Source organism: Plodia interpunctella, chromosome 3, assembly GCF_027563975.2.
Source record: "Plodia interpunctella isolate USDA-ARS_2022_Savannah chromosome 3, ilPloInte3.2, whole genome shotgun sequence".
Classification (NCBI taxonomy): Eukaryota; Metazoa; Arthropoda; class Insecta; order Lepidoptera; family Pyralidae; genus Plodia; species Plodia interpunctella.
The window spans coordinates 11,708,543-11,730,507 of NC_071296.1; the positions used below are offsets into that span (position 1 = coordinate 11,708,543).

The 21,965-nt window shown below is 45.1% G+C and overlaps 1 protein-coding gene across 3 annotated transcripts in view; it reads right to left on the minus strand.

Moving 5' to 3' along the window:
* Positions 1–235: 235 nt before the first annotated feature.
* Vps13D (Vacuolar protein sorting 13D) overlaps positions 236–21,965 on the minus strand; it is a 43,041-nt gene continuing 21,311 nt past the window's right edge. For all 3 annotated transcript variants that reach the window (XM_053769617.1, XM_053769618.1, XM_053769616.1), the window contains exons 39-73: positions 21,754–21,914; positions 21,077–21,238; positions 20,681–20,805; positions 20,081–20,218; positions 19,540–19,672; positions 18,720–18,890; positions 18,428–18,530; positions 17,862–18,019; positions 17,274–17,372; positions 16,313–16,497; positions 15,747–15,909; positions 15,423–15,550; positions 14,651–14,909; positions 13,934–14,078; positions 12,779–13,016; positions 12,405–12,600; positions 12,083–12,268; positions 11,468–11,677; positions 10,857–11,087; positions 10,363–10,574; positions 10,044–10,188; positions 9,556–9,860; positions 9,143–9,257; positions 8,730–8,910; positions 8,154–8,311; positions 7,603–7,833; positions 7,136–7,314; positions 6,648–6,810; positions 5,388–5,570; positions 4,943–5,117; positions 4,373–4,504; positions 3,766–3,937; positions 3,320–3,595; positions 3,035–3,244; positions 236–2,758 (exon numbers count right to left, since the gene is read on the minus strand). In XM_053769617.1, coding sequence (XP_053625592.1) covers positions 2,755–2,758; positions 3,035–3,244; positions 3,320–3,595; positions 3,766–3,937; positions 4,373–4,504; positions 4,943–5,117; positions 5,388–5,570; positions 6,648–6,810; positions 7,136–7,314; positions 7,603–7,833; positions 8,154–8,311; positions 8,730–8,910; positions 9,143–9,257; positions 9,556–9,860; positions 10,044–10,188; positions 10,363–10,574; positions 10,857–11,087; positions 11,468–11,677; positions 12,083–12,268; positions 12,405–12,600; positions 12,779–13,016; positions 13,934–14,078; positions 14,651–14,909; positions 15,423–15,550; positions 15,747–15,909; positions 16,313–16,497; positions 17,274–17,372; positions 17,862–18,019; positions 18,428–18,530; positions 18,720–18,890; positions 19,540–19,672; positions 20,081–20,218; positions 20,681–20,805; positions 21,077–21,238; positions 21,754–21,914 — 6,032 coding nt within the window. In that variant the 3' untranslated portion in view covers positions 236–2,754. The remainder of the gene's footprint in view (positions 2,759–3,034; positions 3,245–3,319; positions 3,596–3,765; positions 3,938–4,372; positions 4,505–4,942; positions 5,118–5,387; positions 5,571–6,647; positions 6,811–7,135; positions 7,315–7,602; positions 7,834–8,153; positions 8,312–8,729; positions 8,911–9,142; positions 9,258–9,555; positions 9,861–10,043; positions 10,189–10,362; positions 10,575–10,856; positions 11,088–11,467; positions 11,678–12,082; positions 12,269–12,404; positions 12,601–12,778; positions 13,017–13,933; positions 14,079–14,650; positions 14,910–15,422; positions 15,551–15,746; positions 15,910–16,312; positions 16,498–17,273; positions 17,373–17,861; positions 18,020–18,427; positions 18,531–18,719; positions 18,891–19,539; positions 19,673–20,080; positions 20,219–20,680; positions 20,806–21,076; positions 21,239–21,753; positions 21,915–21,965) is intronic.

The following is a 21,965-nucleotide window of genomic DNA, read 5'->3' on the forward strand; positions in this document are numbered from 1 at the left end:
TTATTTTGTCTTATTAATCTATGATTATAATTGTCCATCCTATTGATTTAAAATTGTCCATTAATCCAACCTTTCTACCTTCGCCGTGAAGTGACGGAAGAAGAAGGTGGTACAAATAATAGTGGGATTCTGTACAGATGTATCTGATGACGACAGATATCGTTACAAACAGACAGATACCGAGGTCAAAAAACTAAAGATATCCGAAGACGTTACTATAAAATGAAACATGTAGAACATTGTATTATGTTTATTGTTTTGTTAATGTAGTTAACATAAATAAGAAATGAAAAACTTAACGATTATGCTTAGAATAAATAAATAAATAAGCTCCTAGTTTCGCATGGACTGCTCAGTATAAAACAATTAAAACTTTGGCAATGACAAGGTGAAGCCTTCGACCCTCACGGCCCACGTCACGATAAAAAAACTGTTGTTTGTAAGAAGCGTGACCGTGCTAATGTTACGTATGTATAAACAAATAAAATAACCTAAATACTATTTCAGCTCTGCTCAACCCCTTATTGGCACTGGAGATGTTAGCGCGTTGTCTTTACGTTTTCGACATACGGTGACATTCGACATTCAACGACCTACCGTCCAATGCACAGCGTATAAAATGCGATAAAAGCGTCGCCGTGTGAACATGGACATTCCAAACGTTTATTAACGCGCTTTGAAAGGGCCATCGTGCGAGCGAGGTTTAATAATAATATTACAAAAATTCTTAGTAAACAATAATCATAAACATTGTGAGGATAAATAAAACGCGATCGAGCTTATTCAAGCTCACCACAACCATACAACACACCACAACCGGTTGTTACAAGCTGTCAAACTTATTATGTAAGTATAATAAATGAAAAGTTACCATTAAATACGAGAACACATTTTTATGTCCGTAACTAATAGCGAGGTACAGCATCGACATTGAAATGACGTGCGCCACAGCATCAGTACCTATGTATACTTAAAAGAGTTTGTGGGTAACTTATGATAGCGCCATTTCAAACTAAAAATGAAAAAAAAAGCAACAATAAAAAATCAAAGTAAATAAATAAATTGATAAGACAACAATATTTCCGCCTAATCTTGACTCACAGCCTCGGCTCCGCCATTCGGCTTCATATACAAAATATATTTTACTCGTATGTCTCACACACTACAATCAAAATACATAATCTGTGGTATATACACGACATAGTCTACATACAGTCAACATTATAAAGAACTCGAGCCTAGAAAGAAGTCGCAGACTACAGCAACTAACACCAACAACGTGGCCGATTTGTTATTGATAGTTCTACATATTGCTGCAGAACTTCTCTCGTGGCATGGTTAGAGTCGTTTCATTAAATGACATCTTAAACCTTAACAGATTAACTGGCGTAGTACCACGTGTCGTCGCGTGATATACGAGTGCCTAATTATCGTTTTTAATGTGTTTTTATCTAAACAACTTGCGAAATAAACGTAATGTGATATAAAATAAATTGTTTACATTTTTTCATACTCCTACATATACATCCTAGATACCAGATAATTGAACACGACAAAACGAAACGAATGGCTTTTAACATATAAAAATCAAGATCTGTAAAACATAACAGTTTTTATAAGCATAATATATAAACAAGTTTGAAGAAAATAATATTTGGAACTGTAAAATCTGTTAACATTTACTCCGACAAGTCTTATACAAGTGAGTGTTTGCAAATTCACCACCACCTCTACCCACGCACCATAATATAAAATTCAACCAACAAACAAACAAACCATAAACTACGAATTATCACTACATTATTACAGGATATCACAACAATCCCAGGCCAACCCGGGTAGATTAACAATTGTAATTTTAAGAGTATAATCACGTCGAAATCGCACACTATCATCAAATATATAAATACATTTGCAATATTAACTCATGTACAATTTGTAAATTACTAAGTCAAGATTGAACAGACATCAAATACTTTAGTTAAGTAGTCTGTTGCATCGAGCGTGCGCACGCGGCGGATACTACCCTTTCAGTAAAAAATCTTACGAAAGAGATGTAACGAGACTTTAGCCGCTAAAGACTAGTTTCATCTCTTTCATCGTTAAAATTTAACGGGACGACTGTTTCTATTACACGCAAGATGTTTGAACGAGATGGGTAGAACCCACTCGACGAACCCCCGCTCGACGCATCGGACGCCATGTAATAACTGTTAAATATAGGCTGTATATTATTTCGTGTGAGAGATATGAAAACACATTTTATCTCTTGAGAAAAATAAAGCTAAAGTTTGTTCACACCTAATTATAAATAGACTTTATATCGGAAATAGTTTACATATCGAAATGTCTTTAAATTGTTCAGTCTTCTAATACTTTAGGTACTACTTGGAATACTAATCTATAAACGAGATAAATATACACGTCGATATGGAAGCGTTAACAGTGACTCAATAGTGATGTAGTAAGAACTTATATATAATACAACATTTGGGATAAGCCATTGAATATACGGTTTTGAACAGTTTTATGGCTTAATTATGATGGTATGATTGATCAAAAAAAATGACATCATTTTATGATTGCAGACATATTAAAATAAAAGCAAGCAAGTAAGCTACGAAAGTAATGTCTAACAAACGGTGGCACCTCGGATAGTCCGCAATCATTCTGATCAAGTTTGTCGTCTTTTTGGGAAATCGTTAATACTTATTGAAGGTTTCCACGTGGTGTTCGGACTCTGAGCTAGTGCGATTACCTGAAAATGAATTAAAATTTATTTTACGAAAATAGTTTAAAATTCATTTGAATCTTTAGAACATTCTCGAAATTGCAACTTTCGAGAATTTCAATTGTAATCTCTATATAAGTTGGAAGTCGTTATTATTAAGTAGGACACTTTCATTTTACACGCAAGGCGTGTCCCACTACCTAGATACCTACTTTTCATACGAAGGTAGTTTCTAATGAAGCTATTGAAGTGGCCCTATACTGGCAAGAATAGACACGCAAAGAAGATAGTGTGAGTACTGACAGACAGTCGGGCAGATGGTCGTGCAGCGTGTGCGCAGCCTCGTGGTAGAGCTGGCGCGCGCAGGCGGCGGTGGCGGCCAGCCAGCACGCCAGCGCCGCAGTGTCCGCCTGCACTCGCGGCCGCCGCACGCCCTCGCCCGCGCCTCCGCGCACGCCCAGCTCCACGAAGTGCGCGTCTTCCGCGCTCACCGCCCGGCACCACACCAGGTTGCTGACAATGTTCACGTTTACAAGATCAATCGTACGGGACGTGGATTAAAACAGTAACATTAATATATATTAATACCTAAGATGTGTTTCCATGACGATCTGCGGATGCGAGGTGTGTGCGTGTTTGCATGTGATGATCCTGAGATGGTCGGCGGAGATCAGGGCGCGGATGTCGTGCGGCGTGTCGCGGATGGTGCGGTAGGCCAGGAAGCGCTCGGAGTAGTCGCTGTTGTTGAGCGCGTACAGCAGCGCCGCGCCCTCGGCCGCGCCGGCGTCGTAGCGCTGCAGCAGCCCGCCCGCGCCCAGCGCGCAGCGGGGGCCTCGGCTGCGCGACGGGACCCATTTGTCTGACCTAGTTTTAAACAATTTTTTCACGTCAATAAGTTTATATCCTAAGTTGAATATATAATTTAATTTTTATATTTTCTAAAGATTTTGAACAAATATAAACCCAACATACAACCCGATGTTAAATCAATATGTGAGAGTGTGAAAAAGAGGACAGCGTTTAAAAAATTAAACCTCCTGCTGGTGTCCCGGAGCGCGGAGGCCGTCTCGGTTGCGAGGTCGAGCACCCCGATGACGGGCTTGGTGACCGTGCCCACCAGCCCCTTGCCCACCCCCGCCAGGAACCCCGGCAGCCCCTCCTGCGTCGCGCCCTCGTAGCTGTGCTTCACCAGAGACGTCATGCCACCTGAATATAATACACACACATGGCTATATAAATTGCTATGGCAGTATAAATTCATACTCATTTTTTTTACTGAATAAATCCAACAGCCGTTCACACGGGGGTAAATGATTTAATTTGAAATTGAGTTGGTAATTAAAAGAATAAAACCGATGAAGAATATGAGAATGCAATTTAACTGTACGAAAAGAACTGTTCATTTAAAAGTTTGTAGGACAACTCTTTGTTAGATTAAAATAAAATCCTAATCCCGAATATGTTTTTATATAAGTAAGTTTGCTCACTGCCTTTTAACGATTTATCTTCTTTAATTTTAGTACGGAAAAGGACACAGGGTACTTTTCGTCCTGGAAAAAAAGCTGCGCACCTGGAAAATTCACACAGGCAGAGCCACGGGCAAAAGGTAATAAAAATAAAATCGTGTGCAGCACGCCATACCGAGTATCCCGAGCCCGAGCCCCCGCAGCCCCGCGGCGAGGTGCGCCCCGCGCGCGGCGCTGCGGATCCGCCGCCGCGTCTCCTCGTGCGCCTCGTCGCTCACCACGCGCTCCAGCCCGTCGCCCAGCGACTCTGAACAATCAAGCGATATACGTTATTGGCTATTGCTTGAGTTATACAGTGACTTAACAATAAAATCACTTTTGTTTTTAAACTTTTTCAATATGTTAGGTGCATTAAAGTTATTTCAAACAAAATAAAATAAGTGTGCACATTGCTATTAGTGTCAGTGTGCTTTTTCAGGATATGTGAATGTTGGAAAGGACGGAGCAGCGTACCCCACCTGTCTGCCCTTCACCTCGCGTACCGACACAACACCTGTTACAGAAAAGGCAATATGGCGTTCCTCTTCATTTTTGCTTCGTAGATAAAAAACAGAAATTCACTTAGTCCAGGGACCGTGGATCCCACCTAGTCGTACCTTCTTCTTTACGTCGCGATGGCATTCGTTTGAAGACAAGAATAGTTCAAAGAAAGTCTTCCAAAAAATGAGAACAATGGTATTGGTACCTGTGACCTTGGCTGCGGAGTTGGAGATACCGTGCGTGACGTTCTGCAGCAGCGCGCCCACGTTACCCTCCAGCAGCAGCCCGGACACGCCCTCCGACACGTCCGCCACGAACCCCAGCGGGTTGCCCAGGAAGTCCACCGACCCCAGGATCTTGGCCGCTTGCCATTTCAGCTCCTACCAGTTGTATAAGTATTTAGAATATGAAAGAAAGGGGCATGTGGTTCTGATCTAGATTAGGACCACTCCATATCTTCCGAAGGATTGTCGTACGTGGCGATTAAAGGACTCATAGCCTAGGCAGCTCATAGACAATATTCCCTCTCCCGAGGAGGGTTGACGTCAGACAGGCGGCCGGTTACAAAATCACAGCCGAATCTACAAATCGTATAAACACTAGCAAAGTAAAAAAAATTAGAGCGAGAATATGAAAGACGCGGTACTGACATCCTTGAAGTGTATGAGCAGCTGCCGCGCGAGGTAGCCGGCGGTGTCGAACACGTGCGCGCGCACGAACGGCTCGAGCTCCACGGCCGCGTCCTCGAACTTGATGAGCGTCAGTCCCAGGCGGCGCTTCAGCGCGCTCAGCGACCCCTCCAGCTTGTTGGCCGTGCACATCGACAGCCGGATCTGTCGACGGTCGACAGTTATGTTAATTTGACGTGAGAAAGTGCTCGTTAAACGCCCGGTTCGCATTTTGATTAGTGTTAAGTGTGAGTATTAAGTTTTGGAGTATACAATTTGGACAGGCACTGATTAGTTGGAGTCCCTGCATTTCTATTTAATACTTAACACATGTATTTTAACACTAACGCATACACTAATTTGTAAAAACAAACACTTTAGCTAACGGTTGTGTAGAAAAATGGATGTTTACCTACTAATATGTTACTGACATTGATAAAAGTCCGAAGTATGACGACGTACTACATATACATACGTAAAATGATAGATGTGTGCTATAACAATAGAATGTTTCACAACGTTTTTGACATTTATCAGATCGGACTCATAGTGAAATAGCCTTTTCGTTTCTTTTCAAATATAATTATGTCAGAACAGAAGACAATGACGTCACACAACATTCTGTAGCCGTAGATAGACACAGAACACTACTGATCTGAGGACACTAGCACAGAGCAAGCAAATGAGCCAGGGGAGTCTAACATGTTGTACCTTCTTACGCTTCAGACTCTGGTTGCAGTAAAAAAGTAAATAACAGAGTGAGATCATATTACACGGGTTTATCAGTAATATTGATTGTATTCTTCATATGCACCTACTCGGCAGACTATCTGAACTGGACGTATCTAGTAAAAGAGGGCGCTGAATAATTGAAATAGCCAGAACAGAGCTAGATTCATGTCGCAATTCGGGTAGAATTCTAACTCTATTCTAATTTGCGAAATGAATCTTAATCTGTTCTAAAAAGCGAAGCCCTAACTAGTTGAAAGTAGTCTAAAGTTTAGTGTTAATATGTCTTGTCGTTTATCTATAATACGTTTGAGACAAATCATCCATATAGTTCCTATTTTTTGTAAATTTTATGCAATACTTAGATATTTTTCTTCTTCGTCGAGTCGACCTTCTTAATTGAAACACAAAGTTAATTTATTTGGAAAAGTTATTCACTGCCAGCACATCACTACGAGTCCTTCATAAGGTATCCCAAGGTGCAGGGATCTGGGCAATAAATGAGACAGTTACTTGGCTGGGCACGATCTGTATGAGCTGGAAGTAGTATCTGGTGGCGTGCAGCGCAGTGAGGTCGTCCAGCATGCGCCGCGTCTCGTAGTCCGCCTCGTCCGGCTGTTCGCGCGCGCTCTCCTCCTCCGGGTCCCACGCCCACGCCCACAGCTTCAGGATCAGTCTGCGGGACAGACATCATTGTCGTACCACAGTTTAAGGCAATTAGTATTGTGTGTTTTATTATATTTGTTGTCGACGGCTTCGCTAAAGGCGAAACAATCGTTATCGTTGACAATGCAGTCAGGGTCGTCACGTATGTATTTGTATTAATTAGTTTTATTTTCTTGACTTAGCTCTCGTCGCGACATATAGAGAACAGTACAAGTCTTTAACTATATACATATATCAAATTTTAACGCTTTCGATAGATATTCGCGTTTTGTATTAATAAAATATACATGAGTACTAAACGAATAATATGAGAACAGGTGGAAAAGAAGCCTCACCTCTCCTCCAAGCGCACGGCGAGCGGACGCAGCGCCAGCACCAGCCTCCGGAAGTAGAAGGCGTTGTACCTGCGCACGGGCGCGCGCTGCACCTCCAGCGCCGCGTGCAGCGCCGGCGCGCTGCCGCCCGCGCGCTCCGGCAGGCAGTACAGCAGCACGGGGCTGGGCGTGCCCAGTAGCTGCCAGTTACAAACTTATATATAGCTCCGCTCGTGATAAACAATTGTCTGTTATGTTCCAGCTTTTTAGTAATTATCTCTAGATCTAAAATTACCGAAATTCTATGGTTTTAAAGATCCACTTTCACACTTTTTCGTCTCCACTTCGCGCGGTCGTCGGCATCGCTACTCAGTTGTCTAACATGCATCCCTTACGACATCGAGCCAGCATTTTTTCGGTTTGTCCCTTCTGGCAGTGGCAGACGGGAACGACGTGGCCGGACTAGTGGCCTACATAATGTGTCTCACCTGGTTGTCCCACTGCATATGCTTGACGGCCAGCGACAGCGCCAGCTGGTCGGACAACGCGCACTCGAGCAGCACGCCCGCGAACACCGCGTGCACCAGCTCGCCGGCCGGCGCGCGCGCCACCAGCGACACGCCCAGCGCGCCCAGCGACACGCGCCACGCCCACTCCCGCCCGCCTCCGCCGCCCGCCGGCTGCTGCGGCTCCTCGCCGCCTTCGATCCAACCGGACTCCTGTTCGACCAACATTTCTTAACTGTTTACCGCCAGCACCACAACAAGCTAACCTAATTAATTGAAAACTCGGGATGTAAGCGGCGTAACATAACATGTACTCGATCGTTATTAACTATGTACATTATAAAAAGCAATTTACAACGTGACATTTGAAAATGGAAAAAAAAAATTTTGACATCCTTCAATCTATTTCTTGTAAGACGGATAGATCGGGCATGATGGCATATAGGTAGATTGTCAAACAAATGAAATTTAATTATACAAAGAATGAAACCAAAAAATATGATATAAATCATAAATATTTTGATAAAACCAACCGGCGCCTTGTGATCCTGTATGGTGATGAGCCTGGTGGGTCCGTCTGCGCTGAGCGTGACGTGCAGCCGGCCCGAGCCCGGCCGCAGCGTGTGCCACGACACGCACTGCTCGCGCGGGGCCACGCCGCCGCCGCACAGGCCCAGCACCACGCGGCTGCCTGGGGGAACAATATATCATAGATCTGTTTGCACTTAACGATCGATGAGTACTATGATGTCATCAAGATATAATAAAAACAATTTTATTAAAAGGCTAATAATAAGAATGGTGAAGATTGATAATGTTTGAATCCATAATAACAAAATACTCCTGATTGACAATTTGGAACATACTGAGAAGTTTATCTTATGTAATTGAATTCAAATATATTTGCCAAAATGCACATACAAAATCGAGAGTAGTATTTTTCTACCTGAAAAGGTTTTAAACAGAACGATTGAGACAACCGTTCTAGGGATGCAGAGACCGTGCGAAGTGGAGACAAACACTGGGTGGTTTGTCTTCCTACATTTTCGTCTCCACTTCTCGATGCTCTATGGCTGAGGAAAGAACAGACGCTCAGTTCAGATCATTACCTGGGGTGAGCCCCATGAGGCCGGCGGCGGGCTGCAGACACAGGTTGGCGTGCACGCAGGCCATGCGGCCGTCGGCCGTCAGCCGCCATCTCTGCGTGCAGCCGCGCCGGGCGTCCGCTCGCCGCAGCACCAGAGCGCTGGCCTGGAGAGGCCGCGGCGCCGGTTCTTCTATATCTAGCACCTACGATTGACAAGTCATCGCCATTTTCAGCACACATTAACCGAGTACAGAAAGTCTACCGCGAAACATACGAACACGTAGCAAGTTACTAACACATGCTGTGTCTTTTTCCCATATAAAAAGAGAGAACACATGGAAGCAAAGACACAAGGTCACAAGACTTTACTTACAATTGACAACATACGAAAATATTTTTGAGTGATCATCAAAATTGTCCGTGACGCAGTCTTACCATAGCGTGTGGAGATAAAGCCTGGTCGTCACTGAGTAGAGCGTCTGTGGGTTGCGGGGGCGAGCTGCCCTCGTGGATCAGCTGGTCGTTAGGTCCTCGCCGCCAGAGTTGGGACCTAGACAAACATACTACGTGTAGATGATGATGGTCTGAACTATGTTTATCCAAAAGCGTGTCCAGCACACAGCGATACTCGATTATGAAGTTTGTATAAGTAAAGCAGAATTTACCTAGACGAAACATAATTCAAATCCAGGTCGATTCTAACAAAAGCAGAGTCCTGAGGCGAATTCAGCTTGTAATATTACAAACAAGAGCTATAAGAACCCTAAAATACCACTGAATAAAGATTTCGTAGTAAACTAGTAAAAACAGTAACTGGTAAAACTAAGTGTCGTAGTTTTCATCCTTACCTATCTCCATATCGCTTCCTGCCGAGTACAACTCTAGTAGAACCTAGAGGCACTTCCAATACCAGCACATTTTCGTCCGGCGCCGACCCGGGGGGCGGCGGGGGCGGGGGCGGAGCGCTCGAAAACACCACGTATATGAAGTTCTGATAGAGTAAATGATGAGTAGCTCCTAAGACATCTAATTGCAGGGTAGTGCGGGGACCGCCGGGGGCGCGGAGGGATATCGCGCATGCGCCGTCGGGCTCTGGCAGCGCCCAACGCGCCGAGGCGTGCGCGCCGACCACGCTCTCCTCTGTGCACCCAACCTGAGGGTAATATGACAGATATTAAAAAAATCATCATGATCATAGTTTAGACGATAGTTTCAATGTTCCCACTGAGGGAGGGCCTTTCTTGGATGGGTGGACCATAACAGAAAAAAAATGTAGTTAATCTGACTAGTTTAAAGTATTGAGCAACGCAAACAGCTGTCATGAGTAAGAACGGACCTGGTGGAACATGATGGAGACGGGGCAGTAGTTGTCGATGCGCAGCGGCGGCGGCGCGCTGTCCGCGTCCGTCAGCACCACGAACATGCTGGCGGCCTGGCACACCACCTCCACGCGCACCAACTGGTAGCCGCCGCCGCTCTCCCTGGTTAGAATGGCGGTTGGATATTATTTGTAACAGATTCGAGACATATTTATTTATATTATTTATTTAATGGAAGTTTGGTCAAATAAATAATTCAAACTGGTATTGTAATGACGAAATATGTAATTTGTTTACAATCTTTCTTTTTATTACGTAGTCAGCAGTAGCATATACCTGCAGGCGAGATGCAGAGAGCGGGCCGCGTCCAGCCGGAAGCCCGCGGACCAGCCGGTGAGCGGGGGCGGCACACTGCCACTGCTGCCCGGCGCGGGCGCCGCCAGTATCCGCACGCACAGCAAGCGCTCCCGGTCTGCCCGCGCCCAATGCCAGGGCAGGTAGCAGCCGGCGACTGCGCACACGTGCGTCGCCATCGCGCCCGGGTCCGACTGCAAATGCATCGTCATCATCATTGTTTGAGCCGTAAGATGTCTGCTGAACGTAGGCTTCTTCAAGTTTTCCAAATTGACAAAATTGGAAGCGGTCGACGTTGACCAAATTCAATCACAATTCTTCATTAAACTAAGGAAGATATACATCACTTATGACGTCAATTTACTTAAAACTATGTCTACTGCCGACTTCCAAAGCGCAGATGAAGCAGAAGCGGCAAACTTCACCGCAGCAATTTCTCGAAAAAAAAAAGGGTCTTATAAATGAAAAGAACTGACCAGCGTGGTGGCGGTACACTTCTGCGCGAACTGCAAATGGTGCGAAGTGTTATTGTGCAGCTGGTATCTGGGCGTGAAGGTGACGATGTTGGTGTGCCGGTAGCGGCCGCGGCCCGCGCGCACGCTCACGCCCAGCGCGAACTCGCGCTCCTCCGCGCCGCCGCCCGCCTCGCAGCGCCCCACCAGGCGCTTCACGAAGGTCCCGGGGCCCAGTCCGAACGGGGAACACCACTGGAATAGATACGACTATTGAATACTTTCTATGGCGAAGTAATTTAAACCACGGAGACCGGTAAACAAAGAAGGAATACTTTATTTTAATTACACTAACTTATATACTAAAAACACGTCACGATTTTGAAGTTAAAACGCATTCTAACAAAAATATAGTAAATCATATGACTGATAAAACTGATCAATTAATTGTCGATTTACATACCTGCTATTTTGTTTTGCACCAGTCGAGTAGCGAAATTAAAACCTTAGACAGATAAATTTCGCTACAGTAAGAAAATAGTATAGCACAAAAGTCAAAACAGTCATTTTCACATCTCGTCAAGGACAAAGTCTATAAAATAGCCAGACAAAGGGTTGCAGGGCCCTGGACGTACCTGCGGCGTGGGGGCCCGGGCGCGGCCCAGACGGGCGGCGATGGTGGGCCCGCCGTCGGCGGAGGCGAAGGAGAACATGAGCGGCGCCACCATGCGCGCCACCTCGTGCTCCTCGAACTGCCCCGCCGCGTCGCTGGCGGCGCCCTCCGCGCGGAACACCAGCGGCAGCCCCGTGCGGTTCACCAGCCAGTACGCCGCCGACACCGACACCTGCAACCCACACATCACCACTATACTTCCAGGGAAAGTAGAATAACCTAAAGATGTGTGAAGTATAATGTCCATGATATGACAAAAAAGTAATTTTAAAGGTAATCGCATAAAATCTTGTAAAATTGAGTAGCACACCATAAAACTAGAAATCAAAAGGCGATGCAGAGAGCTCATAGAGCACCATAAGGAAATAATATGGCGAGTCCGATGGACAGACATGTAGAAACACCCAACACAGCAGACAAATATCTAATTATAAGTACAAATATTCACCCGCGTTAGGAATTGAACTCCCTAGATGAGAGACGGGCATGGTGACCACTACGCTATCAAATATATACATATCACCAACGCAACGGCGAAGGCCAATCACAATGGTAAATATTTGCATGAGTGTGTAACCTTGATTCCATCAGTCTTCTTATGCGTCACCCTCGCGTTGAGGTACAGTCGTCTGCCGCGGGTGTCCCGCAGCTTGAGCCTGGCGCTGAAGGAGCCGGCGCCGGAGCTGGCCGACACCACCAGCGGGGAGGACCAGCCGAAACCTTCCAGCTTCACGCTCAGCTCCACGCCTTCCTCCACGTTCACCTGGGGATGGAATACAAGAATAACTTTTAAAGACTGATGAAACACAATATCGATAATATTCTTGTGTCCTTCAAAAATAAAATTGATTTAACGATAGAGTGATAAAAGACACAGTTTAGTTGAATGATTCAAGTACCTCGTGGAATGGCCTAGTGTCCCCAGGCCCCAATTGCTGCGCCTGCGTAATATTATCTGGCTGGCAACACCGGTATTGTAGCTCTAGGGGCAGTAAGTTTTCCAACTGCAGGGCTGGTAGAAGGGTCAGGGTGTGGCCAGCTACTGGAGAACCCTTTTCAGGGGGGAATCGCTCGCGGACTATGGAGCAACAAAACCTGAAGGAAAATTGATAAGATAAATGTATTGCATAGATAAATTGAGTGCACCGAGTTTTTTGGTAGCTTTTAGCTTTGATAGCTTCATCTATTCCGACAGCTCACTGTAATTACCGGTACCTTCTTCAGCCGTAAGCTTCGAATGCCAGATATGATTGGTCCCAGCTTATCACGTTACCTGTAGACCGGGCCGCACTGCATGCGGCACTCGTAGTGCAGCAGCTGCTGGCCGGTGTTGGCGGAGCGCCAGTCGATGGCGGCGGGGGCGGGGGGCTCGGGTCGCAGGTCGCGGCTCATCAGGCTGAGCGCGGGCCGCGTCCACAGCGCGCCGGGGGTCGCGGACAGGGGCGCCGGCCACGTCGCGCCCGCCGCCACCTGCGCGGACCGCCATGTGCTGCTCACGCTGCTCCATTCACCTGAGATCAATGCGTATTTAAATGGGATCACAGTGATCGTACACTTGACTCACAAAAATGGATTTACAAAATCGATATATCTGTAAAAAGTTGAATGAGTCTATTATTACGATGATGGTGATGACAAATAGCTAATTTATACCTATATTTTAACTATCTCGTATCTTTTTACAATCAAGTTAAAGGTAAAGGAACGTGCAGTGGATAGGATAGGATAGGATAGGAGTTACCGCAGTAGAGCTGGAGAGGTCGGAAGGAGTGTAACAGCGCGACGCGACGCGACGCAGACAGCAGCGGCAGCGTCAGGCTGCGCGCGCGCACGAGCGCGCTCGAGCACCACGCGCCGCCCCACGACGAGCTCTCTGCATCGCCATTGCGTCTCAGTACGGAATGGTGGAAAGGTATACGATCAAACTAAGGAGTGATGAATTAGGACAGGTCACTATTCAAGTTGTGGACTATCGGCCCGTAAGTAAAGTTTACTTTTCATGGTTCACCTTACATGTGAAGAAGGAAAATATCGTGAAGAAACTCTGTATCTGATCTAAGTTCTCGTCTGGTTAACACGCGGAACCATTATTTAAATACTATTATAGAAATAAAAATTTAAATGCGGTAACTCCTAAACAATAAAGCAGGATCTTGATCACATTTATGAATTACCCTTTTCAAATTCCGTTCAGCTATGGCAAAATAAACGTAAAACGTGGATATGTAAACCGAATTTGGATAAATTAACAAGATGAAGAAATATAACTTTTCTCAGCTAAATGAAAGGCTGTAACTTTTGGTAAAATCAATATAGATACAGTATGACATCTTTCATATTTTGTGACAACCCTGACTGCATTGTCAACGCTAGTGCTTTAGCAAGGTCGTCGAAGTGAATGAGCCTCCTGGAGCAATGTCCGACTGACCCTTGTTCTCCAGCAGCGCGACGCGCACGTCGACGGCGTGCGGCAGCCGGTTGACGAGCTGCAGCGCCGAGCGCACGGACACCAGCTTGCGCGCCGAGCCCTCCAGCGACACCTCCAACACTATGCGCGCGGTTGCTCCTGTTTTCTGGAGCACCATTCACCATTTCAACATAAAAATAACATATTTTAATTTCATATAGTTAGGTGAAGATGTGGTAAGATTGGACTAAACTAGGTTTTGTCACTTTAGCGAAAGTAAAATTACATATCTATCCCAGATGTGGACCTCGTATTCATACATTTAATTTAACTTTAACTAATCAGTGTTATATATTTACGCACGTGTAGCGTTGCCATAAATCTTAGACGACCTCGGTGGCGCAGTGGTAAAGTTCTTGCCACTGAACCGAGAGGTCCCGGGTTCGATCCCCGGTCGGGTCATGATGGAAAATGATCTTTTTCTGATTGACCCGGGTCTTGGATGTTTATCTATTTATGTATTTGTTATAAAATATAGTATCGTTGAGTTAGTATCCCATAACACAAGTCTCAAACTTACTTTGGGGCTAGCTCAATCTGTGTGATTTGTCCTAATATATTTATTTATATATTTATTATTTATCTTCTTAAGAATAAAACATGAGAAACACCTCATCAACACCAATATGATAAGACATGCAACCCCCACCCCCGGTTCAGTGTTGTGAAATCACTCACCAGATGCGAGAGGTTCCTGAAGAACACGCCCACTCTGTCGACGCAGACGGGGTCGGGCGGCGCCCAGCCGTCGAGACGCAGCGCCAGCTGATGCAGCGCCGCACACGGCGCAGGCGGGGCCGGGCTGGCGGGGACCCGGGCCCGCGCGCGGCCCCGCCGGGCCCCGAACGAGAACGGCTCCGTGTCCCCGGCCCGCACCGACACCCACGAGTCGTCCGGACCGGCTTCCGTTATTGCTGGGCTGCCGGGCTCTGATAGTCTGGGAAGTCAACTGTATTTATAAAACAGTCGCATTACGTTGCCACAAGACATCTGTCACTTGTGCGTGTCGTGAAGATCTTAATGAAGCCAATGTCAAGCAATTGCTGCGGCTTCTTACAGTTCTAAATTACTATTTGCGTGCAATTTCCACTCGAAAAATAAAAGAAGATAATTAAAAGCAATGAATTAGGCATAATGTACTAGGATCTATTGGACGACCTCGGTGGCGCAGTGGTAAAGTGCTTGCCTCTGAACCGAGAGGTCCCGGGTTCGATCCCCGGTCGGGTCATGATGGAAAATGATATTTTTCTGATTGGCCCGGGTCTTGGATGTTTATCTATATGTATATGTATTTGTTATAAAATATAGTATCGTTGAGTTAGTATTCCATAACACAAGTCTCGAACTCACTTTGGGACTAGCTCAATCTGTGTGATTTGTCCTAATATATTTATATTTATCTAGGTTAGACAACTATATACTAGTATGACTATCGTGTGGCAGCACTGACTGTGAACTGGTGAGGGTGGTGAACCAGAGCCGCTGGCCGGTGAGGTTCCGCAGGGCGTAGGGCACGAAGGGCGAGCGACGGCGGTGGCCCGCGGGGCTGCCCTTCGGAGACGCTTCCACAGATGACGACTGGGAAATAAACACCCAAGTCAATAATTAATTTGCGTACGATCCAGTCTACAATGTTCAAAATGAATCCTTCCGTCGCCGCATACATAAGTGGACAAATATGATAAAAAGAGACTTGAAAACAATTTCGCAAACTTCAAACCCCAAAAAATGTTCTCTTCGGAAGTCAACATCAGTATATATTAGACGCCATTACCCTCTGCGCGTAGTAATCCGCGCTCCAGTTTTCGCGCACGTGCGTGCTGAGCTCGATGAGCGATGACGTCACGTTGGTGTTCAGCGTCTCGCTCGAGCTCACCGAGATCTCCACGCGCGGCGCCAGAGTGCTCGTCACGCGCCACTCCCACATCGTCTCGAATCTGTACCGATATAACTGGCCGTTATTTTTTTTTTACTTTTATTCCAACATAGAATGAAGGCGTTGAAATTTGCGTGATATCCGTGGTTCCAATTTCAAATGTTTTCTTTATACTTCAACCGATATAGAACACTAGTTTTCCGCCGTGGTTCAGATTTTACGACAATCCTGCATTTAATTACGTACTGTATAACGCCATGTCGAGAATTTGACTGCATGATATCGAAAAAGATTTCCATAGAGCTGGACTACTAAGACTTTGACCGTACTCCCAAAAACTTTTTTACACAAAGTACATGTTTTGCTAAACCTTTTATCTATGGCTTAAACAACTCTCAAACATAATTTTCTGTCCTTTCGCTCTTACGTAATGTAATTCTTAAGCAATCCGCCACTGATCCTACCTCCAAGGCTCGACGAATGGCTCCCATCCAGAAAGGGGTCTGTTGTAGTAATCCGCGCTCAGCACGGCGGAGAGGCGGCCCAGCCCCGCGCCGGGGGGCGGAGGCGCGGGCCCCGGCGGGTGGGGGCCGACGGGCGTGCACACCAGCAGCGGGTCTTCTAGACCTTCTTCCACTTTGCGGAGGTCCTGGTGGTTGCAGTCGACAATGTTACCAAATCTAAAATATGTTTATTTATATCATAGGCAAACACTTTGATAGGATCGTATAAGCCCATCAATGGATATTAAATTACTTTTATATTTTCAAGGACACCCAACAGCATACCATTCCAAAACTAGACAAAAACTAGAAATTACAAAAACCCAATCATAGGTTCCCTTCTTTATAATTGGCATAAGGCATAATTGACCTTTCTTTTTCGACTTCACAAGATTTTAAATATGTACTATCAGTATTGTGTTCAATATAAAAAAGGAAGATTTTTTTTCTAAACTACGAAGGACTACATGTGTGACGTCAAGGCTATTTTTGAAAATAATAATATGATGAAAAAATTCAGAAGTTAAAAAGCATGTGTGACATGTATAACAAATCAATTTAAATAGATGAGCGAATATTTTCCAAAAATATAATTTCTTGCTTGTAACAGTGGGGTATGTTGATTAGTTAAGGGTACCTACTACACTAATGAAAATACTGTACGTCGGCGTAAGACGAAAGAGATGAATTAATTCAGCCGAACTGGCATGGTCTCGATAGCTCAGTGGTCAAGAGCACTGTCTCGGATAGACAGGGGCGCGGGTTCAAATTCCCGCACCCCTGTTTATCCCGGACAGTGCTCTTGTACCTGTTGCACCCGCTTGATTCCAGATTTATTTAATCTCATTATTATTTTCAAAAATAAGTTAAAATGCATGTGTGACACGTATAACAAATGGTATAACAAGGCCATTTTACTTACCTGTTCAACTTTGAGTTCGCTGAGCGACACCTCCAGTAGCGGCACGTCGGAGTCCAAGCAGTCGTCTATCACGCACAGCGTGATACAATCAGCTGTCACCTGAACACAACACAACACAACACTGCATAACATAACAAGCATTATCTAAATGTGCTCTTGTCAATATGATATTCTTTTAAATCCTGCCACGCGTGTTTTACAACATTCACCGTATGGCATTACACTAGTTACATATGTACCTAATTTCTAAATAACTTCTTGTTGAGATTTCGATTAAATACAGATTTACACCTAATATTACTAATGTAACTAATTCGAATAAAAATTTCCAATTACTTATACATCAATGTAAGGACCGATAAAATCATCGACGTATACAAGTGTGTATACAAGTGTATATACAACGCTCATATAATCTGTTGTTTTCATAGACCACCACTTGCTTTCGATAAAGGGAAACATCATGAGGAAAAATACACACAGATTAAGTTCACCAATGTGCATTCGTAAAAAAGGTTACGTCATTTAACTAAATGAAACCAAAACAACGAGAGGAATCGAGAACCTTCTCTCTATTGAAGTGTATACCTGTACAGCTTTGAGCGGCCAGATAGCGCTGGGCGCGGGCTCGGAGACGGCGGGCGGCGGCGCCGGCGGCCAGCGCCGGCCGCCGGCCGCCGCGCGCCGCTGCATGTGCACGCTGTTCGCGGGCGCGTCTTCTGTGCGCTCGTCTGAGAGGAGTTTGCCTGCATCGTGTAGAAACTTTATGTTTATTTGAGGCCCGTCCGAGTTTCGCAAGGGTAAAAATAAATTATACACCCTAAACCTTCACGACTGAAATTATCTATTGATTGAAACCGTACAAAATTTGCTCGGTGGTTTTTAAATTTACGCCTTCATAGACGGATAGACGAAAATTTTATAAGGATAGCAAAATACAAATGAAAGATGAGGTGACGAATGCAGATAGAGACAAACTTCTTCCGAACATAGCCAGCTGAACTCTGCTCCAATGAGGCTTCTCCAGAGCTGCTGAGTCGTTATAAGTATTTCTTATTATCTTTTCACGTAATTTTTGACGCTCAGGCGAAGTATATAGTATATCAGTTCACGACTTCACGAGATAGAGAAAAATAAATAAAACCCATTCTCACCAGCTAACGCAGCGCGCGCTTGCGCAGGCAGAGACTGTAACATAGATGTAAACATTCGCATGTCGTGGTATGACAGGCGGAGGTTCAGGTTCCCCATCGCGACCTGCAAACCGGAAAAGACAATAAGTACTAGTAACAATTGGGATATGGCGTGTTTATGATTCGCCTGCGCAGTAGATTTATATACCATTTACCAACGTCAAGTTGTCATCTTACAAAATAAATATATCATTGGAGGCAATCAGGCAATCAGGAGCTGTGGATCCCACAGCAGTGTATAGAGTGTACGTACGTGCAGCTGCGTATGCGGCCCCAGCGTGACGTGCACGGCCGCGGGCTCCACGATGGACAGCGCAGTCTCCTCCTCCAGCCCCAGCACGCACGAGAACAGCTCCAGCTCCGTCAGTGAGCACGACACCGGCTTGCCGGCGTCGGCGGGCCGGTACGTCAGCACGCAGGTGCTCTGGAGAAACCAAATCTCATTTTAAGGCAACAAAACACTAAGGTAAAAAATATAACATTTGTATTTCACTTTGAGATGATAAAATTACTTATTGACGTCAATTGCTTACAAGTACAGTAACGGTTTTAGTGCCACTAACATTTTGAATATGAACATTTTTGACCTTATTTTTTGACGCATTTACCTCTAAATTCTTGTGGATGCTACGTTCCGAGGAATTCCCCGTGTACATATCGGCGATTGATGTTATCAATTAATTGATGAACAGTGAATGGATTCAACGTCCTTACTCTGTATACTCGATCACAAAACAAATTATCTCATTACATATAGAAGTTTAAAATAAATCTCCTCGACGACCTCGGTGGCGCAGTGGTAAAGTTCTTGCCATTGAACCAAGAGGTCCCGTGTTCGATTCCCAGCCGGGTCATGATGGAAAATGATCTTTTTCTGATTGGCCCGGGTCTTGGGTGTTTATCTATACATATATGTATTTGTTATAAAATATGGTATCCTTGAGTCATCCAATAACACAAGTCTCGAACTTACTTTGGGGCTAGCTCAATCTGTGTGATTTGTCCCAATATATTTATTTATTATTTATATAATATTAAAAGAAAATGTGAAAGTGTCAGTGACCCATACTGACCCTCAGTATGACAGCGTTGGTGTCCCACACGGAGGCGTCCTCCACCAGCACGAGCTGTGAGTCCGTGACGTTGAGCTTGAGCTCAGCGCGCGGCGCCGCGTGGCCGCCGCGCGGCGTCGCCAGCGCCTCCTCTCTGCGCAACCGGAATTACTGACATTTCATTTTATATATCTACGTCAGTATTTGTTTTTTTCTATTGAAAGTGGAAATGGTATCGTCCAATAAGAATAGATTAATTACTATAGAAATTAAAATGCTAATTGTATTGATTAATTTATATTTGGTATATAGCTATAGGAGTTTAGGGGCATTTCTCCCGGATACGGTAGAAATCTCTGGAAAAATCTGGGATACTTTTACATGCGTACGAAGTCGTGAGATTATATTTACTGCGAGTTTTCTATTACATATTAAGCGAGCTATTAGAGACACACACATTTTGAGTAGTTTTACTCATTGCAATAAGTGTTATGTTTATCTGTTTTACTATAAATGCTTATTCTATCATATTCAAAAGTTAGTCAAAGACAATAAAAGTTACAAATGCATCTGGTCGAGGTCGGCGGGCGGCGGGGGCGGCTGCATGATGAACTGGTTGGCCGCCTCCCACCAGTCCAGGATGGCCATCAACCGCATGTTGTTCACCAGGATCGTATATGCCGACGTGTCCAGACGTTTCCTGTACATATAGATGTATTGTGTCTAATTAATCGATTAACTTCCTTACTGCTGAGGCATTAACTTTCTTTTTGGATGGATAAGCGACATGGGTTTATGACTCATTACGTAGGATTGATGTACACTGGTGACTGCAAAATACAGACGGGACCAACTGTCGAAAGTGCTTCCCAAAACACGAACGAAGCTTTAAAGATAATATACTTTTGGTTACCCACCAAATCTCTCTCTCATCAATGGTTGTGTCAAGGAAGCCCAAAAGTCAGCGTAAAAAATAAGACTAAACATTTTGAAAATTAGGCTGTGATTATACAACCGACTGCCTGCATGACGTCAACCCTCTTTGGGAATGCTATCTTGTCTTTCAGGTGCCAAGCCTCTGCCTGTTAGTCGCTTCGTACGACACCCACGGGATAGAGTGATCTGGTTCCATGACAGACAGGCACGGTGACCCATCCGTTACCTGGCGTGGACTTCGAGCTGCACGCTGTGCCTGTGCTCGGCCATGGGCTGCACGATGTGGCTGAACACGTTCCCGCGCCGGTTGGCCGGCTCCGACGTGAACCGAGTGTCCGACACCAGGATTTCCTGTACAAAAAAAAATTACATTTATTTCATTCATTACACACTTTTTTATTATTATTATTAAATATGGAAAAAAATAGATAGCATCGTGATTGTAACTTCTGTCATTCTCGATTCGTCCTTTCTGTCATATTTTGAATAGCTCAGGGAAGGTTATTTATACATTCTAAGTTGTTTATGTTATCGCTAACAATACATGGACCCATTCTGTCAGAAATAAAAACGCTTTTATTTATAGGATTTTCGATTTAAGAGCACGTTGAGTCCCGAGTACCTGCGAGACGAGGTCGATGTCCTGCGAGAGGTCGCAGTAGGTCTCGACAAGCAGCCGCGACTTGATGAAGTTGATGCACGCCAGCGACGACGCCCCGTGCTCCGACTGCAGCTGCACGCGCACGTCCTGCAGCTCCAGCTTCAGGGACGTTGTGGTCCACACCTGTAAATATATGCGGGGCATCAGCCCTGATGCGAGGGTGGTTCTCACCCTAAATCAGGACCATTCACGTGGATGTTAGAAAAGGCTACGGAACAAGCTAAAAGGCAACAATAGGATTTTGCAAAGACATTTGACGTCAGGTGGCAGTGTAATCACAAATTGAATCTTATGCTTCGGGACGTAACGGCCGACATGGAAACACGTGAGTTTGATCATGAATCGTTTAATATATCATCACTTCTGGAGCACTTTCCTGCATAGGTAAGGAAGATTGGACATGCTATTTAACTACGTTTATATTAGCTGTTAAAATAAGAACCATAGCGGTGAACAGAAGACTATGTCGTTTCCGAGGCCAAGATCCACTTTGGGACCACTGAGCCAGAGGAGTGCACACAGCATAAGTTTTTCTACATGTGTATATTTGCGTGTGTGTGTCCACAATAAAGATAATTCCATTCTAAGGAGAATCTTAATAGATGTAACCCAAAAAGAGACAGCTAGCAGGGAGTCACCTGTGTGTTGTTGTGGTCGGGCAGCGGCGGCGCGGCCGGCAGCACGTCGTCCACGTCCTCGCCCAGGTTGTGCGCCAGCACGCCGCGCAGCAGCCGGTACTGCGCCGGGTCCAGCGCCACCTGCAGCGTCGTCAACGTGCCCTGGATCGTCAAGTCTGCCACTGGGGGGAGGGAGGAGACCATTATTAGTCCATATCCTTTTCGCATATTTC